The 24,837-nt window shown below is 40.4% G+C and overlaps 1 protein-coding gene across 2 annotated transcripts in view; it reads left to right on the plus strand.

The window, feature by feature from the left end:
• The first annotated feature begins 6,662 nt into the window (after positions 1-6,662).
• Positions 6,663-24,837, plus strand: part of LAMA5 (laminin subunit alpha 5) — a 105,956-nt gene continuing 87,781 nt past the window's right edge. For both annotated transcript variants that reach the window (XM_075176748.1, XM_075176749.1), the window contains exons 1-2: positions 6,663-6,972; positions 9,434-9,586. In XM_075176748.1, the coding sequence (XP_075032849.1) occupies positions 6,727-6,972; positions 9,434-9,586 (399 nt within the window). In that variant the 5' untranslated portion in view covers positions 6,663-6,726. The remainder of the gene's footprint in view (positions 6,973-9,433; positions 9,587-24,837) is intronic.

Consider the following 24,837-nt stretch of genomic DNA (forward strand, 5'->3'; position numbering starts at 1 on the left):
AGTGAAGTAATAGGTGAATAGGCGAGGTCAAGCAATCCAAGGTCAGGCTGTGCGGAGGAGATCCAAGAGGAAGGTCAGTGTAAGCAAAATCTGGAGCCGGGGAGTCAGTCAGAATGCTTAGGAGCAAACAGGAACGCTGGAGCATAAGGAGACCTTGGCACCAGAATTGCGTCAGAGTCACCTTTAAATAGATCGGGCTGCATTCTCATTGGTGGCAGTGGATTCGCCGGCAGAACAGCTGATGCCCCCACTGTGCATGCATCTGCCGAAACCAGGAACACGTGATTTGTCACATGAGCTGACAGGAGAGAAGGCGTCCGTCCCCAACACTGAGTGGATGTGCGGGGACGGTGCTTGACAACACTCTTCCCTCCTGTTCTCATTACCTATAACTTTTTTTTCCACCAGGCTATTAGTAGCTGTGTGTTATTTGTTTATTGTATTGTACTGTTATATGATGTACATTACAACCCACGTTTTATAATGAAGCCTCCCTCCAGCCCCAACATTAAAATACTAGTATTCTATTATTTGGCCTCCCTCCAACCACCCCTGACATTAAATTAATAGCATACACATTTATTAAATAGACCTATTTCACCCCAACCTACTACAATATTAAATTAATATCATTCATATTTAATAAACATGCATATTTCCCCTAACCTGCCAATAAATTAAATAGTATTCACATTTAAAAAATACACATATTTTCTCCCACACAGCCTTAAATAGGCAACACCATGACCTGCTTACATTAAATATCCCCCTCCATCAAATTAATAGACTTAACTATTCACCAATAAATCATTACTTTCCACCGGCAATTAAATGATTAATGCCCAACCCCCATTAAATTAAGTCAACCCCCCTAAATGTACACCTGGGAGAACAATGAAATCGGTTGGGTATTGTTATGAGCGTTTTGTCGCTATCCAATAACGATTGTCGAATCTCGATTTGTGTTTCCAACGCACAAAGATTTATTCGCAAAAAGTAGCAATATATATCTAAACGAAATAATAGTAAGTACAGCCGTTACTTATCGCAGGCGCTCTGGATCCAGTGAACAGTCATTCAGTCCTGAAGTCTGTGGTCTAGGTGACTGAACACTAGATGAAGAGTTGCTGCTTATATGCAAACAGAGATACAGTAAAACAATGCAAAGGTGTGTCTATTGGTCCAGGCATCAGGAGGGTCCAGGGGGTTGCAGATCATAGGCTAGTTTAAGCTCAGGAATCCAAAGGAGGGGGTCATCTCTCCAGGGGATGAGCTCTGATCTTCCCGCCAAGATTACTAATCCTAATAGTCCATAATTCCTTAACATTAATAACTTGCGTATGCGCTCTGCGATCCCTTTGCAGAGTGAACCGGACAGTCGCAAATGTGAAGGGGATTAGTTAGATACCACACATGACATGATTCCTTCAACGTGTACCATATGCTTTACTGATATGCATATAACCCATAATATTACACATAAATACTACTATATTTCGACATAAATGACTATGTGTTGCAACTACCATTAATGTGTACTATTTTACAATTGTGCGTGTTTATGCGAATGTATTTAAAAGACTAAATACTGTTGTTGCCACGTGTTGCAGATGCGTACGCCCTTCCACGCCGTAGTGTACCGTACGCATCTTTTCAGACAAAGACAACCAAGTTTGCTCAATTTTAATTGAAATTACTTTATCCAATTTGCTGACTTCGACAGTATGTATAACTGATGTTGACATTGTAAAGACAGAGTAAATTCCTACAAAATAATGCCGATTGTAATAAACCCGATAAAATGGAAATGCAGACTTAACTTAAAAAAGATACAGTAGATCCCCGACATGTCCGGGATTTGACTGGTATATTTTGTGATTGAAGGAAATGACAGCACTTGGTATTTACATCACTGATGAAGGTGACAGTAAATTTTACGGATTTAAAGCGGCAACGCCATGACTCGCCGCATTTCTGACTATCGCTTATGTGACTACCACTGAATGAAATCCCCCTTATATCCAAAACATACTAGTAAGCTAATTGGCTGCTATCAATAATTGTCCCTAGTCTCTCTCTATCTGTCTGTCTGTCTGTGTGTGTATGTTAGGGAATTTAGACTATAAGCTCCAATTAGGCAGGGACTGATGTGAGTGAGTTCTCTGTACAGCGCTGCAGAGTCAGTGGCGCTATATAAATAAATGGTGATGATGATAATATGAAGTGTGGCACTACTTTGTGGCATAATATGATTTGGGGGCATTACTCTGTGGCATAATATGAAGGGGGCACTACTGTGTGGCATAATATGAATTGTGGCATAAATTGAACAATGTGGCATAAAATAAACTGTGTGGCATAATATGATTTGGAGGCACTACTGTGTGGCATAAATTGAACAATGTGGCAAAATATGAAGTGGTAATACTACTTTGTGGCATAATGTGATTTGGGGGCATCAGTCTGTGATATAATATGAAGGGGGCATTACTTTGTGGCATAATATGAATTGGGGGCATTATTCTGTGGCATAATATGAATTGGGGGCACCACTGTGTGGCATGATATGAATTGGGGGCACCATTGTGTGGCATAATATGAAGTGGGGCATTACTCTGTGGCATAATATGAATTGTGGCATAAATTGAATAATGTTGCATAAAATGAACTGTGGCAATACTCTGTGCCATAATATGGTTTGGAAGCACTACTGTGGCATAATATGAACTGGGTGTTAGGAACTCCCAAGTCAGTACAGTGAAACTCGAGAACTACTCTGAAGGCCAGGTGTTCGCTGGAGCCCCTAGTGGTGGGAACAGACTGGGCTGCGGGCCGACCGAGGGTCGAGTAACGTATACTGACTTAAAGGAGTTCCCAGAAGTGGAGTGATTGGTGGACTGTAGTATAAGAAGAATCCTAGGTCAAAAGGTCACAGGCACAGAAGCAATATCCAAGGGCAAGCGAAGGGTCAAACTCACAGGCAGAGAAGCAAAATCCGAATTCCAGGTAAAAGGTCAAGGTCAGAAGAGAAGGGTCACAGGTCCAATAACAAGCAGGGGTCAAAACACGGGTAGTCAAATCCAAGGTAGCAGGAACCAAAACGGATAGCACAAGCAGGCAGCAGGACTGAGGACAGAACGCTATAACCGGCAGTGAGGCTGCAGACCACACTGCCTTAAATACCAGTAGTGGCCAGTCAGAGCCTAGCTCTGAAATCACATGGGCAGGCTCAATCCTGCCATATTAATCAGCCCACAGGCTTGTGGGCGCTTCTGCGCATGCGCCCGGCTGTTCCCAGCTGCCGGGACGCAGCGCCCCTGTAATTAGCGTCCGACCGTTGCCCTGGCAACAGTCGGGTAAAGGCAGGAAGTGACGTCCCGGTTGCCATAGCGACGACCAGGAAGCCTGCAGGAACTAGGTGAGAGTCGCGGCGGTGCCCACGGCCGCCGCGACTGCTAACAGTACCCCCCCTTTGAGGAGGGGTCAAGGAACCCCGACATCCAGGTTTCGTGGGAAACTTATTAAAAAACTCTTTAATGAGCCTTTCAGCATGGAGACGCCTCTGTGGTATCCAACATCTCTCTTCTGGGCCGTAACCCTTCCAGTGGACTAGGAATTGAACTTGGCCTTGAACCGTCCTAGAGTCGAGGAACCTTTCGATGATGTATTCCTGGCCTCCGTTCACAATCAAAGGCCGGGGCCTGTTAGAGGAAGGCTGACTGAATTTGCTGGGAGCCGCAGCTTTCTTTAGAAGAGAACAATGGAATGTTGAGGGTATTTTTAAGGAAGGTGGTAGTCTCAGCCTGAACGCCACTGGATTTATCTTTTTCTCGATTGAAAATGGTCCAATGTATCGGGGCCCCAGCTTCCTGCAAGGTTGACGTAACCTGATGTTGCGTGTGGACAACCAAACCAGATCCCCCACTTTCAATGAACATGGCGCATGGTGGCGGTCAGCGAAAACCTTGAATTTTTGGGAGGCTAGACCTAATGCAGAGTGCACCTTTTTCCAGACACCCCTCAACCTGACAGTAAAAGCGGGTGTTCCAGAATCCCCACAGGAAACAGCAGTAGAGAACGAGTTGGATTTTGGATGGAACCCGAAGTTGCAGAAGAACGGGGATGTGTGTATAGTGGAATGGCAAGAATTATTATACGCAAATTCCGCCCAGGGTAAGAGAGAGGACCAGTTATTGTGGAATTTAGACACATACATGCGTGAGAACTGTTCCAAGGCCTGATTGGTTCTTTCTGTCTGACCATTCGACTGAGGGTGATATGCCGAGGACAGACTGATAGTGATCCCAATGGATTTACAAAAAGATCTCCAAAAGTGTGCAATAAACTGGGATCCTCGGTCCGATACAATGTCTTCGGGAAGCCCATGGAGACGAAAGATATGTGTAAGAAACAAGGTGGCCAAGGTCCTGGCATCAGGTAATTTGGGTAAGGATATAAAATGTGCCATCTTACTAAATCGGTCCTGGTACTGGCAGGTCAACAATATAATCCATCGAAAGAGGAGTCCAAAGCCTGGTTGGAGCAGGTAAGGGTAACAGTAGACCAGAACAAATAATTTGTTGGCAGGTGTCTGCACCGGAGCGATTTTCTGGAAGTGACGGATAGTGGCTCCTAAATCCTGGGTGAGTCCGAGATGAATCGTGGTTGAAGGAACAATAGGCAACGGGTCAGGTGACTGAGGATGATGGGCCAAAAAACTTCGGGACAACGAAACGGCTTTAGAATTTTTGGAACCTGGACGAAATGTGATGATGAACCTAAATCTGGTGAAGAATAGGGCCCAGCGAGCCTGCCTGGGATTCAGAGTTTTTGTGGTCTGAATATATTGGAGGTTTTTATGGTCTGTGAAGATGGTAATGGTATGTGTAGCTCCCTCCAACCAATGTCGCCATTCCTCCAATGCCAACTTAATGACCAATAATTCACGGTTTCCAACGTCATAATTACATTCCGCAGGCAGAAACTTTTTCGAGAAAAATGCACAAGGATGTAACTTTTTACTCTGTGGGTCTTTCTGAGAGAGAATGGCACCAGCACCGACATCCGAAGCGTCCACCTCCACAATAAACGGAAGTCCTGGGTCAGGGTGTCTAAGGACTGGAGCGGAAATGAAGGCAGCTTTGAGAGCTGAGAAACTTGCCAGTGCTTCTGCGGACCACATGTATGGTTTGAACTTATTATTGAGGTTAAGGGCAACTCTGGGCCCTTTTTGGGGTTAGACAGTTGCACCAAGCGGCCTCCGAAGTGTATCAGGTTCCTCATAATTCGCCTAATGCAAGTGTCATCTCGTAGTAATTTAGTGCAAACTTTGTACCTAAATGCAATATTAGTGAATGAGCCCTAACGACTATCCTTTGAATTATTTTATGAGTAAACAGATCTGTTCTAAACAGGGCTGGATTAAGGGAAGGGAGGCCCCCGGGCTAAGGGTACTGTGAGGGCCCCCCCACCCACGAGGCCCCAGCCCGTGACCTTACCTCCTTCCGTTGTGCCACTCCCTGTAGTGCTTCCGCGGCGTGCTGTAATCTCCTTACTAAGGAGATTACTACGTGCCGCGCAAGTACTACAGTGAAAGCAGGCAGCTAACAGCATAACATTTGCTGTTAGCTGCCTGCCACTCTCCTTGAGCAGGTGACAGTTGGAGCCGGAGCGGGGTCTCCCCCGACCCGATGAATGTCAGCGGGCCCCCAAGCTGCCCTGAGGCCCCTGGGCTGTAGCCCCTTTAGCCCTATTGTTAATCCGGCTCTGGTTCTAAAGGAAATATATAAACAAGGGTTTAGTTGTTATTTATTTATGTGTTTGTTTTTTTTAGCTTAGCACCACTTTACAAAAAATGTGTTGTCACCTGTCATGAACATCTATTACCCATTGGTAATAGATGTACAGAGGTAAGCGCAGGGGGATCACAGATGCCCAGAATCCCTTCTGGGCATCTGTGATCCCAGTCAGTCAACATCCTGCAGGTGTCCCTGAAGTTATAGGAATGACTACTGTGATATTACAAACATGCTCGTCAAGGTTTGCTCCCAGTGACGTTACATAACATTAATTATTATACAAATGAGAATGAAAAATGTGAAAAGATAGCTTTATCTATTACTTTCCAATAACTATGCAGTGAACAGGAGCAAGACTTTTCTACTGTATAAATTGTAATGGTGAGCTCACTAAACATCGTTTACAATTATATCATTTATAGAAGTGTATAAAAATGTAATGACATCATTAAGCGTTATTTATAATGTGTAATACACAAATCTAAAAATATATTAGCCCTTTTTGTCTATGTGTTTTATAAAAAATATCCTCCCCAAGTGGTTTGTATTATATAAATATATCTTCCCAACATTGTTACCACATGTATTTTACAATAAATTCCTCAAGTGTAAACAGCAATAGCGGCTGTATCATAATAAGTCTTATTTTTAGCAGCATATTATAGTATTTATTTATTATACTAGAGCTGTATAAACAGTAGAAGAATAAAGAAACTTTGAAGCTAGTGATAGCCCCCAGCAGGGATGTGTGAACCCCTGTGGAGCAGGCAGACCCTCTCCTCAGGGCAGGTCTCAGTGCTGCCCCCGCCCCTCTCCTGTAACAATCTCTAGCCCATCGTGGTAAATGTTTTAGTTTGGAGCTAGGGGGAGAGCGGGAGCACACAGGACCGGCCTCTCATCCTCTGCTGTCCGCCACAGTCCCGGGAGGATGGCAGTGCCCATAACATACTGCTGGCTGCTCTGCCTCATCTGGAGGACGATCTGCGCCCAGGAGTTGCCCATTAATGGAGTGAATGGCCACAGCTTGCACCCTCCATACTTCAACCTGGCAGAGGGCACCAGGATCTACGCCACTGCCACCTGCGGGGAGGGGGAAGGAGGCAGACCCGTGGAGGACCTGTACTGCAAGCTAGTGGGTGGACCAGTATTTGGAGATCCTAGCCAGACAATCCAGGTACTGCACCCTTCAGTGGCATTGCAAGGGTTAAGGTCTTGCTCTGTTGTTTATGGTTGGGTGGATATTGTATAATAGTTAATTATTGTACTTTGTGTTTCACTTTCACTCCCACGATAGCTTCAGATAAGAACTGTACATTGATTTAACAGGAATGAGATCTGTGCCCCCCTTATTATGCCCCCCAAGAACTCTTACTACACTTTGTGCAATTAACCCTTTGATCACTGTAACATCTTGCTTAGCAACAGTTGTAAAGCTTTTCAATAAGCTGCTACAGTGGAGAGACTCACTAGGCTGCAAAAATGTATTCTTCGATTATAAAAGACAGCAGCAGCCTGTGCACTTGTTACCTCTATACTATTTCTTGGTCTGTCCTGACGTTGTCATTACTTGGAAAAAGCAATGATGCCCATCTTACTTTGTGGCTTTTTTACCCACATATTTCAATCTTTTTGTAATGTTACCCAATATGTCATTTTCTATTTACAGGATTGTGTATTTACAAAGACCTTCTCTGAGTGAGAATTTAGTATAGAATTATAGTATTCTTGTATGTAAACCTGCCACTACTATATTTAAACTCTTCATAGCTTGAACATTTTTAAACTTTTCAAGCAATTTTTATCAAGCTGAAGTGAGAAGTAATTTTATGTAACTACATTTTTCCACCCTCTGAGATCTCAAAATAAGCTTAGAAAGCTGAATATTCCTCCAACTAATCCTTAGTGACTGCTTTTACCCTATGGCAGAAAATAAGTTACCACCCTAATTTTATTGATCTCTTCAGTCCCCGTTTTTGAAATTCCAGCCTGTCTGTTTATAGGTGTAGATCTGGCCACTAATGACGCCCTTTTTATTATCTAGATCTTGGCTGATGAGCTGTGTCATAGATTCCCCAATTAAATCTTGGTGGTTGTTGCATGTCCTTCTTATCTAAACTGCTGGCGGTCTCTTTGAACTGTGAAATGACTTTCCTCTTATTGGGATACAACCTAGTTAAGTACTCAGCAGGATACAAGCACAGTTTAATCAGCAGGGGCTGGGCTGTAATTAAACATTCATTTTCAATTGAGAGACAATGTGATGTGGATATTACTTGCATTTATATTATTCCATATACACTCATTAATCACCATTATTGTCTGTTAATGTGCAGTGATGTTATATTTCGCATTGTTGTAGGAACTGTTAGGAAAGAAGCTGACCACTAATATAAGACTGGTAGTGACAGGAGATAGACTATAGAGTATTGAACAAACTAGGATAACAATATCTATTTTTTAAGTGTGCCTATTTCCAACATTCAGTGGAGGAAGTATTTCTGTGGGCTGATCTGCTATTTAGCCTATATATTCAATAGGAACAAGTGACATTACCGAGGCATGAAGCAAAAAAGTGCCTCATACCTCATTGATGTCACTAGTTCCAAGACAGTAGTTAGAACCCATTGTCCTGGATATTTCTACACAAAATGTTGTTCTGTAGAAGACCGGTACAGTTTAGGTTTTTTTTTTTAAGAAAAGTTTTACACCTGCTATACCTTCCCTATATGACCCCTCCTGTTACTCATGTATGTTTTGTGCATAGTGTCATTAAGAGCTTTACAGATCCATCTTTCTTTACTTTTTTTGACTTTTGTCCTTTAAAAATGTACAGAAAGAACATTTTCCACTAAAAGGTAGATTTTAAGTTAAAAAAAAAAAAAAAAAAAAAAGAGTATGCTTAGAGTGTAAGCTCTTTGGCCAAACACCTCATTCTTACTTTTTTCCTTTTGAACATATAATTTTGAGTACAATCTATAGTGCTAAATATAAATAGAAGCATATACATACATATAACTGAGGCTACAGTGTTGAAGTGTGTTCCCTGTACGGCAGTGTTCCTGACCTTTTTATAGCATGTTCCCCAAGCCACTCCTTATATATTTGCATGATGTAAAAAAAATAAAGCCTTAGTTTTGGGTATGTTATGTTATTTACTTATATATCAGAGTAAAGTACTCCTTGAATCTGTCTGAGGAACCACGTTGCTTACACATACCACAGGTTGAGAACCTAGGCTCTTAGAATGTATGTAGAGTCATGTGGAATTAGACAAGTACATACATGGGGGGCATTGTAGCTGCTATTAATATTACTGTAAATATCCCTATGGCATCCTTCATAAAACATGTCCAATAACCCAACATATCTCCTCTGTTCGACCACCTCATGCTTGAGCTTTATGGTTTTCGATAACTACATATATTACTCAAAATTGCTTGTACCTCTTTATCTCTACACTTTGCTCAATTACTACATGAAATCTCTGCTTGTAAAACTGATTATTGTCACAGTTTGACAGAACTGCGAATAGTAGGACCCCGTTATAAAATGTCTAATTGGCATCTATCTTGTATCTGTATGTCTTGGGTCAGGTATCTCAGTTCCTCTCATGAGTGTCTCTATGTTTATTTCAGGGGCAATACTGTGACATCTGTTTAGCTAACAGCGGAGAGAGAGCGCATCCCATCACCAACGCCATCGATGGCACCGAACGATGGTGGCAGAGTCCCCCCTTGTCCCGGGGGCTGGAGTACAATGAGGTCAATGTTACCCTGGATCTGGGTCAGGTCTGTATCAGTTTTATATGTAATGCACTGACGCTCACTTCTTTCAGGATTTGTATATGTTGACAATGGACAGCCACATGAGCACGGTACCATACTGAACAGATTAGCAAACTCGCACCAAGATTGAGTGTCACTCTTGATCTGGATGAGTCTGCAATAGGGAGCTAGCGTTGCAGGTAATGTCTTATGGAGTAATGTACACTAAAGGACTGCAAGGCATAACATGCAATCATGTTCTAGTTGTCATTTTCCTACAACAGTTTAGAAAATTAATGTTAATGTCTGATTGGTTGCTAAGAGTTACAGTAAAGTTGTGTGTACTGCACCTTGTTTTTTAAATAAGCCCCAATACACTGGTCTGTTTTCAAAGTAAAAGGGAATATTGACCAGAAATTATTCGGTATACTCCCTAACTGGTCTCACTAAAATCTTCTTTCCCATCGATTGTGAGCTCACCACCCAGCTGGAAAGTGCCCCTAATGTTGATGACTATTCTTGTGTGGCTGTGCTAGAGGAGGAGGGGATGGTGCATTTAATTGTGTTTTATTGTGTGCTGAGAACCCCTCCCCCAACACACACATTTCAGAACACTGTGATTGTAGAGATAGAGCCTACAACTCAGATCAAACTGTGACTCTCTGAGGCCTTATGTGCCAAATGACAAAACATTATGATATAGCATTTACTGGTTATTAAATGCTCTTTTAGCCTAACAAGGAACAGTTTTATGACAAGGGCACTAAAATCTCTTTCATCTATTGAAGATAGAAGTACTTGCTAGCTTCGGTAAATGAGTGAAGAGTATTTATGATTTAGTATTATTAGATTGTAAGCTCCCGTGATTCAGGTCTTTTCTATCTCTTATTTTCATACATATTCCTTATCTGTGATTTTGTTAAACTGTTCCCTATGGGAATTACTTGTATTACAATTTAATAAACAAGTGACGCTAATATATGTATAGCCATCTAAATAATTTCTGTATGAACCGTGATTTATTTGTTCTTACTCGAATGTTGACCACCAGAAAGAAAGCAGTATCATCACGTCGGTGTTCATTAGGAATACTAGTGTAGTGTAAAGAATAAAATACTCCCTACTATAAATTATTATGTCACATTGGTTCTCTATGAATTGTATAAAGCTTTTATTCTGCTGTCTTGGTCAGAGAACTTCTCGGTTACTTGTAATATGCTCATACTTTATGTTAATAATCCATTATCCCATATATATAACATGTTAAATATTAGCTGACGATTTTCAAGTTGTTATAATAAGTTGTTGGGTGTAAAATTGCAGCACTATTGTAGAATTAGAAGGTTGATGATCTCATGAATTAAAGTAGTGAGTATACATCACTGTAACAAAAAAAACAACAACAAAAAAAAGATCCAAATGTATTGAATAGATTTTGTGTCCCTCAACTAGACCTCCTTTGAATAATACCAACGTCCCACTGAAGAGGCAACAGGTGGTCCATGGTACGTTCAGCACTGTGACTTTGGCCAAAAATGTGAAAGGTGCTCACAGGTCCTATTAGGTGGGAGAAAGCTATTTATTTGTGCTAGATAAAAATAAATGAAAAATCTGCCCCCCGGGCCAGTCACATAGTGGGCTACTTTGGGCTGGGTCACTAAGCCACCTGCATATTATTTTCCTTTAAAATACTCTGCTGAGTTGATTCTTGCCCCCGGGGCTAAAATTTGCCAGCCCTCCCCTGACTGAAAAGTAATTTCACTATGCCATAATTTTACTTACTAGGTTATGGCTTTAATTTGGATACACCAGATCTATGTTCAACGGCTTACTACTAATGAATTTTGCAGAACATTGTCCTAAACTGAATCTGAGCCTAATCTTTCCATAGTTTTGTCAGGTAGATGGGGATAAGGAATATCATTGTTTCCTGTCCTACGGATATGTATGGAATTCCAGTTATCCTGGGATCAGTCTGTACCTGTGCAGTCTCTCATACATCCGGAGAGAGCTTAAAAATGTATTCCTTCAAACAAGATCTCTTGACATCTCTGATGGCTCTTGTGTCCCTCTCAGCTTAACCCTTTGCCTGTTTGTCTATTCGGCTAAAAGTTCAACCCAGGAACCCTGCTTTATCGTACGTTTCTGTCCTGTAGCTGTTTAAGGAAAATGGTGTACTTGCAGTGTGGACAGACAAAGTACCTTAGCTCGGTGTGGTGTCATATTTTGTGGAATGTGCTTCTCGTGGACTTAGGAGACCCTCACTGTCCTCAAGGGGCATTCCATAAATACCTGAACCTGTTGGGTGTACTGGTTGGTACTTTCCTTCTACATGCCTATCTCTAAGCATTGTGCTCCCAATTAAAGTACTCGCCTTAGGGTCCTCTGTTTGTTGGTATTTGATGTTTAAGCTACATTTTCCAATGGTTCGTCACTGACTGCCTAGACATGTACCCAATGTGACACATATATTGCAGTATTGGGCAATTTGGTATCGACATTGTTCCCTGTGGAACTTGTATTTAGTGTATGCTCCTTTCAGTTTGTAAGGTGCCGTGTAAACTTTGTGGTGTGTGTGTGTGCGTGTGTGTGTGTGTGTGTGTGTGTGTGTGTATATATATATATATATATATATATATATATATATATATATGTGTGTTTTTTGTTTTTTTTATATCCGGCACTGTTTTTCCAAGTTTTAAAAGTAATTTTTGAATATTTGATGTTTGGTCCACGTGGTCTTGAATCGCCCTGTCGAGCGTAGCAGGTTGGTGGCAAAATCATTAAAACGGTGCATGCGGGCTGCTTGTGTGTCAAGTCCGATGCATGCGTACTTGTCCGCGCTGGTTGTGATGGCACTCCTTGGCTTGTGGCGCTGCTCAGCTTGTGATTAGTCGTGTGGTCGCGCGCTGAGTGCTTACGGCGGGCGGTGACCGTTATGTTTTGTTACACAACCGACGTGTGTGTACAGTAAGTTGACTACGTGATGAGACTTCCAGCACCTTTTTTCTTACAAAAAAAGCACTGTGTATATTACTCATACAAACAAAACTCAAAACTGCATCCCAAGAACACATTTTCTATAAAGTAACTCATTGCAAAGTGTGAACATTTTAATAATTAAGATTTATTTAGAACATCCCAAGAACACATTCTATATAATGATAGAATTGGAAAGGGAAGAGTGAACATTAATTTTACCGTTCTCTGCTTAATGTTCCATATACATAAATAACCTACAATATCAATAAATGATAACAAACTTGCTACTACTAAATGGAGAGTAGATGCTTAACTTTCTTTCAGCAGAAGTGATTGTGGTTAATGCAGTTCAAAAGAAATAAGTCAGATGTTTAGCAATACATATTCCTTACTGTGATTTTGTCAATATACTGCCCTTATGTGTTAACCAACCTGTGTTACTTTTGTATTCAATTAGCTTTTGGTAATTAGTAGGAGAGATTGCAAAGCAGAGAGTACTCATGATTTAGCCCTAGCAACTATTAAAGTCCTGAGATTTCTTGGGCCGTCAGTTGGGGGCAGCTTTGATTTGGACTAACTTTTCCTCAATTTGTGGTACTTGCCGAGACGGAGGAAGGACAACCCAAAATACAATCAGCCACCAGGAAGTCAAAGTTCTGTGATGTGAGACAGTTAATGGGACTCTTTTGTCTCTTTAGTTTGTTTCTTGATCAGTCGGGTGAAAATCTCAGGATGTGGTGAGTCCTAGACATGGCACCCCCTCCTCATTCCTCCTCAGGGGTTCATGTCGGCACAGGTCTCTCACTGCCTCACATTCATCAGTCAGCAAGAGCTTACGCTGACCTCATTCTATAAACTATAGTTCACTTTAGGGCTGTTTTAGAAACCTGTGTAAGGAAAAGGCCCATTCAAAGACTTTCTCATGGATTATCATGTAAAAATTATTTTCGCACAAACAACTATCCACCATAATTTGACCCAAAAACATCCATTTACCTTTTCTAGTGTCGTTTTATAAACGTGTCCCTGAGCATAAAATCAAAACAAATTCTCAAATATACATTGCAAAGTGGCCCATGCCCCAGTGATGTCACTAGTCCCTAGTGATTGGATAGGCTGAGTATGAGTACTGGCTGTGTATATGTGACCGTTACATCTAACCAACTTCAACATGGAAGCACGGGAAGCGATTTGTACGTGCAAAAAGTAATAATAAACATAACAAAAGTTTTACTTCATCTAGTTACTACTGCAGTTCTGTGTTGTAGATAATAAGGGGGTAACATGCGAGTTATCAGCATCAACGTGAAGACAAAGTATGGTTATCTGTGTAGTCTAAAGAACAGATTGGACTATACATCAAACATTTCAGTTCCTTTACTATTTTAGTAAGACTTCAACGCTGCTTCTTTAAAGTCCAGACCTCATGTTACAATAACACCCTCAGGGGGTCTGTTTAACATCCCAGGACTTTTACTGTTACCTTACAGGAGTTTTCTGCCTTCTGTCCTGCACAGTACTCTGCTCTGTACACAGAGCTTTAAAACTTCTTGATAGAGTGTCAGAACAATGAAAACAAAAGCTGTTAACAAGACAAGGTCAATGGGAGTGTGTGGGGCACTGGGGATATGGCCAGAAGGTGAAAACCAATGCAGGCAGGTGCAGCTGATGAAAAGCCAGTCTACGTGGATTTATGGGCTAGAAACCGCTTGATTAGTGTAATAGGTTGCTGTTTATTGCAGATTATTTATCACCGTTTTCAATAAGTCAATTACCAATCTCCTTAGGGCCCCCCAGCTGGCCATTATTTAATAATTACAGTGACTTTATGGTAGTGTTTCCTGAACCACATAAAGATAGTAGAGAGTTAAATAGAGATGGCTGCTCCTGAGACATCGGGCTGGGTCATTGCTCAGTTTCCCGTTCCCTGTCAGATAAGGTTCATTTGCTGAGGAATGACTCTGTAGATGACCAGTAGGACAAAGATAGAGAACAGGGCTCTGTTTTTCGGATGTCTGCTTATGTCATGAAGTATCCAGATTTATCCCATCCCCTGGGAGCCACTGGAAAGTGGAGAGGCCAAAACCAGCAGGAATCTTAACTTGCTCTTGCAAATTTTTAAATATTTTTGTACATAGAGCAAAGAGTTGATAAAAACATCAGCAAGAGGATAATTGAATGGGAAGTGTAAATGAACAGTTGTCTGGTCTATTTATTAGTGTTAAGACTTTTAGGGGTTTGAAAAAGTGGGGATGTTGCCTATAGCAACCAATCAGATTCTAGCTTTCATTTATTTAGTACTTTCTACAAAATGACAGCTAGAATTTGGTTGCTATAGGCAACATCCCCACTTTTTCAGTGGATGGTGGTGTGTATACTGGGAGCAAAGATAACTGTATAATAATTGATTGCTTCATTTGCTACAGTTGTCTTTTTAATGTGATGTGTAGATAAGTAAAAGGGGGTAAAAAATTGTGAAAATATCTTTAGGCAGTTTAGTTTCAATTTAATGTGAAAAAAACTATTCAATGACAGAGGATGTGATGCAATTAGAGACAGTACTATGTATGAGAGAGAGGCTTCAAAAATGATTGCTGCTTAAATCCAATCCATTACAAACTGCTGCTCTTTTCATGATATATTGTCTACAAGTCAGTGTATTGTTGGTGTGATATGAATAGTATTTAATTTATCTCTACAAAGCACTTGGTATGTGGTTGAAATATCTGAAAACGTCAAGTGAAGTATGGTTCTCTGTGCTGTGTTTTACAGGACATTTATAGATGAAGCAAATAAGTAATATATTAAGTTCTTTTAACTATATTTGTCCGTTGTAGATATAGTAAGTTTAGCTCTAAGTAACCCCAGGGGGTATATTTACTAAACTGCGGATTTGAAAAAGTGGAGATGTTGACTATAGCAACCAATCAGATTCTACCTGTCATTTTGTAGAATGCACTAAATAAATGAAAGCTAGAATCTGATTGGTTGCTATAGGCAACATCTCTACTTTTCCAAACCCGCAGTTTAGTAAATCTAGCCCCAGGACTCTCTAAAACAAGCTTATGCCACTTGTAAAATTAAAAGTCCCAGCATGCACTTCCAGCCAGATCACAAGTGATTGTTTGGCCACCTGTGAATTGCCAGCTTTCATAAAAGTATATTCCCAACATGGTTGGCCATTAAATCTCAATGTTCTAAGCCTTAGGCTACCTCTGGCTCTCCAGTTGTGAGACTACAAGTCCCAGCAAGTTGGTCAAAACACCTGATGGTACATGAGTGTCATCTTATAAAACAGAAATGGTAATCTGAGGGTACAACGTGGTAACATGCTTAGTTAATTCTATGAACATAACACAAGAAAAAAATATTGAAGATTGATGAACAAAATTTAAACCTGTGAAAGAATTGTTAAGGCGGTGTCTGCTCTTAGCTGTGTTATCATTAATATGATTATTCCTCTTGTTATTTAGTAAAGTAAAACCAGAATTTATCTACAGAGTACAAAGAAAAACCTGATAATGCGACACGGGCGCCTTTCAGTCATGAAGGGCATTCAGAATAATGTTGGCTGTCTTCCAGCTCCTGCAACTGTAAGGAAGTTAACATTATTATTACACTGTATTTGTACATATCCAACTGAGCTGTACAATGGGGAACAGTGTTTAACTTAATAATGTATTCTGAAGCACATCCTGGTCATCTGTGGTTGAGGCTATGAAAGTCAGGGAATTTATAGACCCCTGGATATGACAGTGGTTCACACTATGTTGGATAATTCTATGCTATAGAATTCAGAGTCTGGTCTTTTGGATAGTTACACTAATAAAAGTGGGTTGACCTTCCCACCATTGATCGATCTTCTTACCTACCTTACACGAAAACAAACATTTCTCTCAATGATCTTGTGCTAGGAGATGGGCTGTCTATTCTCTCCGGTATATGTGACTGATAAGGACAACCTCTATCTGCTCAGACTTCAGAAACGTCAACTTGACCAGTTTCATATGGGAGATATTTGTCTGCTCCCCAATTTCCCAATGACTTACTGCTTGAATTAATCAGGACTCAAGTAATTAGGTGATATAACTTAAGCATTTTAAGTCCGTTCATTAACTGAGCCTAGGTTAAGTAAGTCAGAAAGGCAGTGTTCGATTCGGGAGCAGACTTTTATCTCCTAAGTGCAATGGGTCATGTTATCAGGTTGGAGGCTATGAGATTCTTTTGAGTAAAAAATTACTTCACAGAAAGGATAGGGGATAAGTCAAATAGCCTCCCATCAGAGCAATCTAAACATGCTTGAGATAGACATAAGGATATCTTTAAAAGAAAAGATTGAATAGGGTTGGAGGTTACCATAGGTAAAATAAAATAGGCAGACTAGATGGTCCAAGTGGTTCGTATCTGCCGTCAAATTCTATGTTCCTATGTTTATGCTGGGATGTCATATGGCGTTCCGTTGAGTACTGCTTAGGAGAGTTTGGCATCTTGTTTGTTAAGTGCATATAATCACCCCATTATTACCATTAGGTTTCAAATTAAGGAACCAAACTGTGTGTTTCCAATAACCCTTTTAATACTAGTGCATGAAAAGTTCAAGTTGCAAGATAAACAGCAAAAGTGAAATGTTCCTAGAACCATACGACAAGGCTGTCCCAGGAAAACTAGAGCTCTTGGAAGCTAGTCATGACCTATCCCTTTTTCCAGTTCCTCAGACGTGGCAGATATACCCATCCCCATTTCTTATTGCAAAGGAAATGGATGCAAATAAAGTTGTGCTGGATCTATATAATTAAAAATAAAAAGTTTTTGATAAGCCCACCATGATGATATTGTCTAGTATGACGTACAGTTGAATTTATAATTTATTAGCCATCAGGAAGTTTTAAGGATCCAACCAAGCAAGATGCGTAGTCAGATAAATTATAGAAGGGATACCTCAAAGCTAACCTACAGCTTCACTTCTCTCCTATTCATTGTAGCAAATATAAGAAGATGTTTCAATCCTAACAGAAATAAGATCCACTACAGTTTAAGGGGAATGGATTCTGCGCAAGATAAGAAGCCATGTATTAGCACGAGAGTGAACAACATAATGTAGAAGTCAGAGGCCCGTCAGCCATATATGGCAGGTTCTTTTAAGGAGATTGAGAAAATTTGCTTCCTTTGGCATCAATAGAATTTATTATAAAAGAGTAAGACAACAGCAGTTATTTTCTTTAGTTTCATTTGCTTCCTGGTTCCATAGGTTTGTCTAGCCCTGTATTGGTGCATAGGCAATAATACTGAATCAATCCAGTTGAGCAGGTAATTTTTTTTTTTTTTGACCGGAGTCTGGATATTAATTATACACGCTACGCTGATCAACCATTACTTTCTCTTACTGGAAATCTGACTCCAGGAAACACTGTTAACACTTTCTATGGTGCAACCTTCCTCCTCATGCTCTTCAGAGGGCCTGCGATGGGCTCAGAATAAGTTAATGGAAGGAGCTGCTTAATGCTCTATGATCTGTGATGTTAACCCTGCTAAGTCTGGAATTGTGTTGCATTCCAATGTTTATTTAAAAATTGTAGTGAGACTCTGAAGGATTAATACAATGCTGTCTCCCCTAGCAATGAATGAGCAGGTTCACAGCAGGTGGATACCAGGCTGAGCATGGCGTTCCAGAGGCGGATGCGGATAATTACATTTCAGAGTCTTTTGTTGAGGTCTTGGCTGGAATCTTCATGCAGATTTTTCTTTTATAGCATCTTTTTAGGAATGAGTTCGAATGGGGTCTTTTTGGCCAAGAAAAGATAGGTAAATGCAGATTTCTCTCCCATGGAATTACAGAATTCTGTGAAACTGTATTAAGCAGCCTGTGACTTGCCAGTTGTTGTAGAACTGTAGCTTTATTATGCTGTATGCTGGGACATGTAGTTTCACAAAGTCGGAGTGCCACAGGTTGTCCATACCTGTTGTAGAACAAGGTTCCATAGTTCTTTTCTCATGTATAGGATAGGGGGGGACGGACGGGACATTAATATTGATTCCAGTAGGGATTAAAACATTAGTATTACTAGGCTTTAGTTCGTATGTAGATCTTATCTAAAACATATAATTTTGTTCATAAGTTTTCTTCAGGTATCACTGACCTGTAAACAGCTGCTGCTTTCTCAATAACACTGATGCAGTCCCTTGAACCCAATCAAAGTCATGAGTGTGTGTTGATGCTGTCTCACTGTGAAACATCTATCTTATTAGATGAATATACCTCTTAGCTCTGATCTTAATGATGGACAGTCTACGTCTCCTCTCTTATTAGGCGTAGAGACCTACCTCTTCTCTCTAGCATAGTGTTTCAGTAAAATTACAGACTCAAACTTCTTTCCTCTCTAATTTTCTGTGGTTTCTTGGACTTTTTACATCTCGTACTACATTTTTCAGAATCACCTTCTCTTTTGTGGTCTTCAATTAGCCTTATTTTGTGAAGGTGTCTAGACTGTAAACAGATGTACCCCTGTGCTTTTCTTCCCATAACCGGTATCCTTTAGCCTTTTGTTTCGTAGACATGAAGGTCTTCCCAGTTCTCCTCTAACCTCCTGCCTCACTTCACATCCTACCCAGTCCGACTAATCTGCTACCTAACGCATTTGTTTAACTTTACAATGTTGTACACAACCCATGTAATGTGTATACTCTTTCTCGACTATTTTCAAATTCTGTTACTTTATTAACATTTCTGATGCATGACTTTTTTTTTTTTTTTGCTAAACATGTGGTTGTACAAAGCTCAAACTGTCAATTTGATCAACAGAACCCAGGATATGGGTAACTGAGTGAGAAATCCAGACTTATGGGAATGTTTTTTCATCTAAAGAGCTTATTCTTTAACAAAGTGATATTTTAAGTCCTCGAACTGTCTTGGGCCCCCTCTCTATACGTTGTCCGCTCTTTCATCTTTTCCCTTCATTGTTCATTCCACGCCCTGTCCGCACTATATAATTGGCCCCCTCATCTCCTCATGTTACTCCCCATGACAGAAAACTGCCTGTCTGATGTGAAAAATAATTAGCTTGTGACAAGAAGGGAGGAAACACATTGAGGACCTTCACAGCAAAATACATTAGGCAAAACTGTGAAGCACTTGGTCATATAGAACTTTCTTTGTTTGTTTACCTGGAGGAAACACGATATATGCTATGATGTCAGCACTGCCCTGGCAATAACAGTGTTAAAGGTTTAATTCCTAGCATAGGTGCCTGCTTGCTCCAGGTAGCATGAAGTATGTTAAAGAGCTGATTGAGGAGGTCAGGATCCTCTTGGAGGAACCCCTGAGTCTGGCACACCTTCAAAAATGCTTTTAATGAATTCTTTGAAGTGGAGACCCACCCAGTTGCCCTATGATTTCAAAAGGAAGTCTCTTATTCTTTGAAAAGCCCTTACTCACATATACATTAGCACAATATATTGACACGACTTCAATGGGAGCTGTGTGTGTATTTGCAGCAGTCTGATATTTATTAACTAGAATGAAGTGACTGACTTTAGACTTCTGGGAGCAGATATTTTTTATTCCATTGCAAGGTTCAATTAAGGTGGCTTGTTAAGTATTAACAAGGAAATGATTCACATTGACATCCTTGATCATTAAACCTCTTGTACGCAATGAAATCGCAAAAGAGATGTGTTTGTGTAATTGTTTTACTGTTAAGCAGCTCAGCTAAGATATAGAGTGAAACATAAAGGCTGTCACAATCATGTTTCATATTATTTTTACTGATGGACATAGCCGCTAGCCACATATGTTTGTTTATGAATGGAATGAAAAGCTTTATATTATGGAACAGGTAGAAAAGCATTATGTAGCTCTTGTTCATGTCCGCCTCATGGACTTTGGATATACCCTTGTAAAAATAAATTATATATATATACCCCCTAGTTTTGCAGGTTGTTGAATACTCTGGAAAATGGGCATGGTGGATACAGTAAAAATGCCACGTGTAGGCCAGATTAGAAAGAATCAAAAAAACGCCACAAAAAAGCACTACATATGACCACTTTAAAACCAATACCTTCATTAATTCAAAATTTTCAGTCTTATTTTCTGCAAAAATACTGAATAGTGAGGAAGTGCCGACCAATGTAATGAAGACCTTCAAGCACATGACGCCTGTAATAAAGTACATGAAGATGTTTGCCTAGAAATATGATTTCCCACAGAAATGCAACTGGACATTGCAATCTATGTCTCAATAAAAGTATAGGGGTCAGAACCGATCTCCGGCACCTCCGAGTCCTGTTATGGGAGAAGAAGTCAGCCGGCCCTCCTGCAAATTGTGTCGTGCTCCTGTAAATATACCGCCTTCTAGCCTTTATCTGCTCCCATTGACTGATGCAAACTTTTACATCTCTGTAGACCTCACCACCTTGGCCATCAAATCTCTACACATTCCCGTAAGAAAGAATAAAGTATATTTCTGAAGAAGTAGGCATGATACCAAACCTCATTTCCACTGCAGGGGGTTGCACTTTTAACTAAAGCTGGGTACACGCTACACTGTTTTCGTCCAATAATCGGCTCAAACAGCCGACATACGACCGCTCGTTCAAAAGTCGGGTCAGTGTGTGCAGTGACACGATGGTCAAAAGTCTGCCCAAATGGACGATTATCGCCTCATTTGGTTGGTCGTACCGTTTAATATTTTCGTTCCAATCTCGTTTCGTTGTGTAGTGTGTATAAACTTCCGACCGATCCACAACAGTGAGTACGAAATTACAGTCATTGCTCACGACAACATGGCTGTAAAAAGTCGCTAAAGGGACATCCGCTCTTCCCTTTATCATCCTAAACAAGGCTAGTGTGTATGCAGTCCATGGACCGAGCGATCGGACCATCGATCGCATGTAAAATCGCACAGGATAAAAAATTGGTCGTAATTTCTGTAGTGCGTACCCAGCTTTAGGAAATGTTAAATGAACACAGTTCTACCCATTACACCCCCATTTCCCTTTTAGATTTTCAGTGGTCATTGGGTTGAGGTTAAATAGAGGGGAAATGCAATAACTGACGTGGGTGGGAAAGAGCCCTTTTAAGTAAACTTCTACCCCAAGCTACCTAACTAAACTAAAGAAAATCTGTACATATCTGTTGTGACTCTACTGACATGTGACTGAAGTTTACAGAAATGTTACATTTTACAAGATGGAACTTCAGTAAGAGCAAACTGTAATCCTTAAGAATGCAATAACATGTTAGTAATTTACCCGGCATACCAGTAAGTTTTATTGTTACAGCTAATGTTGGTTTCCCGTGCTGAAGTTCACATGCTGTCTTCCAGGTGTCCGCAGAGCTGGTCGCAAGTGGACTGATCGCTACCAGCCTGACCCTGGAAATCTAGTCAAAGTACAGTTTAATAAGCTTTTAGTAGATTTTAGTAGGATAGGTATTGTCTGATACATTTCTAGGAAGGTGAAATCTGTGTCTATTCCAAGGCTTCAGGGTGACAATGTTCTTGAAGCTGCATTTAAAAACAACCCCCAGCCAAACCCAATTTATTCCCATATCCTTGCCACTGCTTGTATTTAAAATAACAAAGTTGATTTGATAAAATGATGGTAGGTGTATAAAAGGCATAAAAATGCCCCAACATATGTACACTTGTTGGACGTCTCTTGGCGTACCAATATTTACATGATTTAGTTGCTACCACTGATGTGTCTAAAGCTTTTGGGGCCGCAATTAGTGCCTTGTATGCTTGCGGTAAATAAATTAGTTTGGAGAATATGAAGGTGATGTTTGTATACCTCCTCTGCACCATAACTGATGTCCTCATGCCAGGAGAAGCATTGCATTAATGTCAGAGGTTGCTCAGCTGCAATAAGTGGTAGATAGAAGCACAAATGGAAGTGACGATGTAAATCATAAGAAAGTTAATCATTTCAAACGCAAACACGATAAAAGTAAATATCAGCTGCACCGTTTAAATAATTTTCACTTTTAAAATCTATGTAGAAAACACTATTGCTGTGCAGTATAGGGCTACCAACCACTAGAATTAGTCTAATTAGTGTCTCACAGAATCCGGTGTTGGTGTCGACACCCCACATTGAAATAGGCCAATGAATGCATAATTTGCATCCACCCGTAAGTCCCCGGGTCCATATGTTGACAGTGACACCCAGCTTAATGGTACAAGACTTAAGAGGAGGATGAGTTACCTTGAAAAATGCCAAGATCTTATTTTTCTACAGCAGATTTTTAAATCATTGTAATTGTGGCCAAAAAATGTAATTTTGCCTCTAATTTTTTATTTTCAGTTTAATGATAATTATACTTTAATGAGAGTTAAGCTGCTCCCAGCGTTCTGTGCTCGAGTTGTCAGTCATGAAGAGATAAAGAGCTCGAAGCATCCTCATCCTGATGCAGAAAGTGAGTCCATGCTCACAATGCAGCATCATGTCAGGTTCTGTGAGATCTCAGAAATGTGTCAACCTTTATTCTACCAGTCTCTTATGGCTGTGACAGAATTGCAGACTTCATGTATTGGGAATCTCTTGACAGGAGGAAATCCCCTGCTTGATCCCAATGGGACCAGATCAGTAAACAGGAAATGTAAGAGCAGTTCTAGAAGGATGTGAAGAATGTCAATAATTTTGAACCTGGGGCAGATTGTCCTTTAGAAAAAAAAGTCTGGTTCTGCTGGCCTGTTTAATATCACAACTCATACGTCAGATCCGAGAAGGGTTTAGTAGAGTTGGTGGTATAGAAAGCCCCTTTTAGTAACTGTGAGGATCAGACCAACCAGCATTGAACCTTTTAATCTGGAAGTAGCTCAGAGCCTATAGCCATGATTATGTATCCCAACCACTAGCTACTCCACTGTTTTGAAGTGTTCTCCATACGTAAGGTTGTAAGCTTCAATGAGCATCTTTACTTTCTGGTTCTTGTGATTGTATGTCATTTGTTGGTTTCACAGTGGAACATGCGAGTCATTGTCAAGTCTGATAACAAATATCAAGAGATTTAAGATTGAATTGACAGTCACAGCAAAATTAGATGGTTTAATTTGAAAACAAAAAACGAAAAACCCCCAACAAAACATGTTTGGGCATATGAAGTTGAGTATCATAAAAGTATTGTCATCACTAGAAAATAATCTCTTAAGAGATGAGGTAGTTGATTGCAATCAAGGTTTAATTTTGTGTAAGTCACCACACCTAAACGTTCTTCAAGTGGAAGATATGCTGTCAATATATGTATGCAAAGCTATGAGCAAGGCCTTACATCTAATGTATGTGATCAAAATACAAATTTTGTCAACAATTGCAAAAACAAACAAACAACGATTTCTAATTTCTTTTTTTGGCCAAAGAATTGAGGAAAAATACCTGGCAGCTTGTGAAAAGCATCATTATTCTCTTCCAGCTTGGCATTGTGGTAGGACATTCTATACTGACAGCCAGAGAGTACTCCTCCTCCAGTTGCGTCTAGACCATTTTTCGCTGTGTCTGTGGAGAGTGGCGAGGAAGGGGAGGGGGTTGGGAATTTTCTATCTGTGTTGTTTTGTTTCCAAGTTATTATCTTAATAAAGTCAGTTATGTATGTGTGTATTTAACAGTTGACTAAGACACCACAGGCTGGATTGTGTCACACATGAGCTGTGTGTGATGTGGTGAGAACGCGGTGTTGCAGTACCTGCTCTAGCTTGCTGTGTGTAGGTAACGGAGCGTTCCTGGCTGTGTATAATGCTGGCACAGAACAAAGTTCTCAGGGATTAAATACAAAGAAAACTGTATCCAACCAAACTGTGTTTCGCAAAGCATATCATGCATCCCTCATGGACATTTTTAAAACGGGTGATTCCGACACCTAGGAGTTACACTGTTAGTTATTTTTCGATCTGTATAGCACTAATCTATCCCTCAGCCTGTTGTGCTGGGGAATAAAAAGTACTATAGCAGTGGGAAAAGATCACTTTTTTATGGGAACCTAAGCAGAATTAAAATATAGGTGTGTTCTACTTATACCTTATTTACATAACACTGACATATTCTAAAGCTCTGTGACCTTCTGGGTAAAGTGGTAGTGCATGAACTATTTCCAGTGTAGGCGTTATTTCATTCTGGTGCACTCTGGCCCAGGTGTCATGCCACCTGTAGGTTGCTTCGTGGCTATAACATTTTGGAATGATTTTTGTCTGATATGCCTCAATGCTTTGCATCCTCTGGGTCTGTTATCATAGGTATGCCTCCTGTATGCCTCCTGTGAGCTCTTTCCATGATGTCATTCTTCCAGAGCGTGAATTTGT

Source organism: Mixophyes fleayi, chromosome 6 (genome assembly GCF_038048845.1).
Source record: "Mixophyes fleayi isolate aMixFle1 chromosome 6, aMixFle1.hap1, whole genome shotgun sequence".
Lineage (NCBI taxonomy): Eukaryota > Metazoa > Chordata > Amphibia > Anura > Limnodynastidae > Mixophyes > Mixophyes fleayi.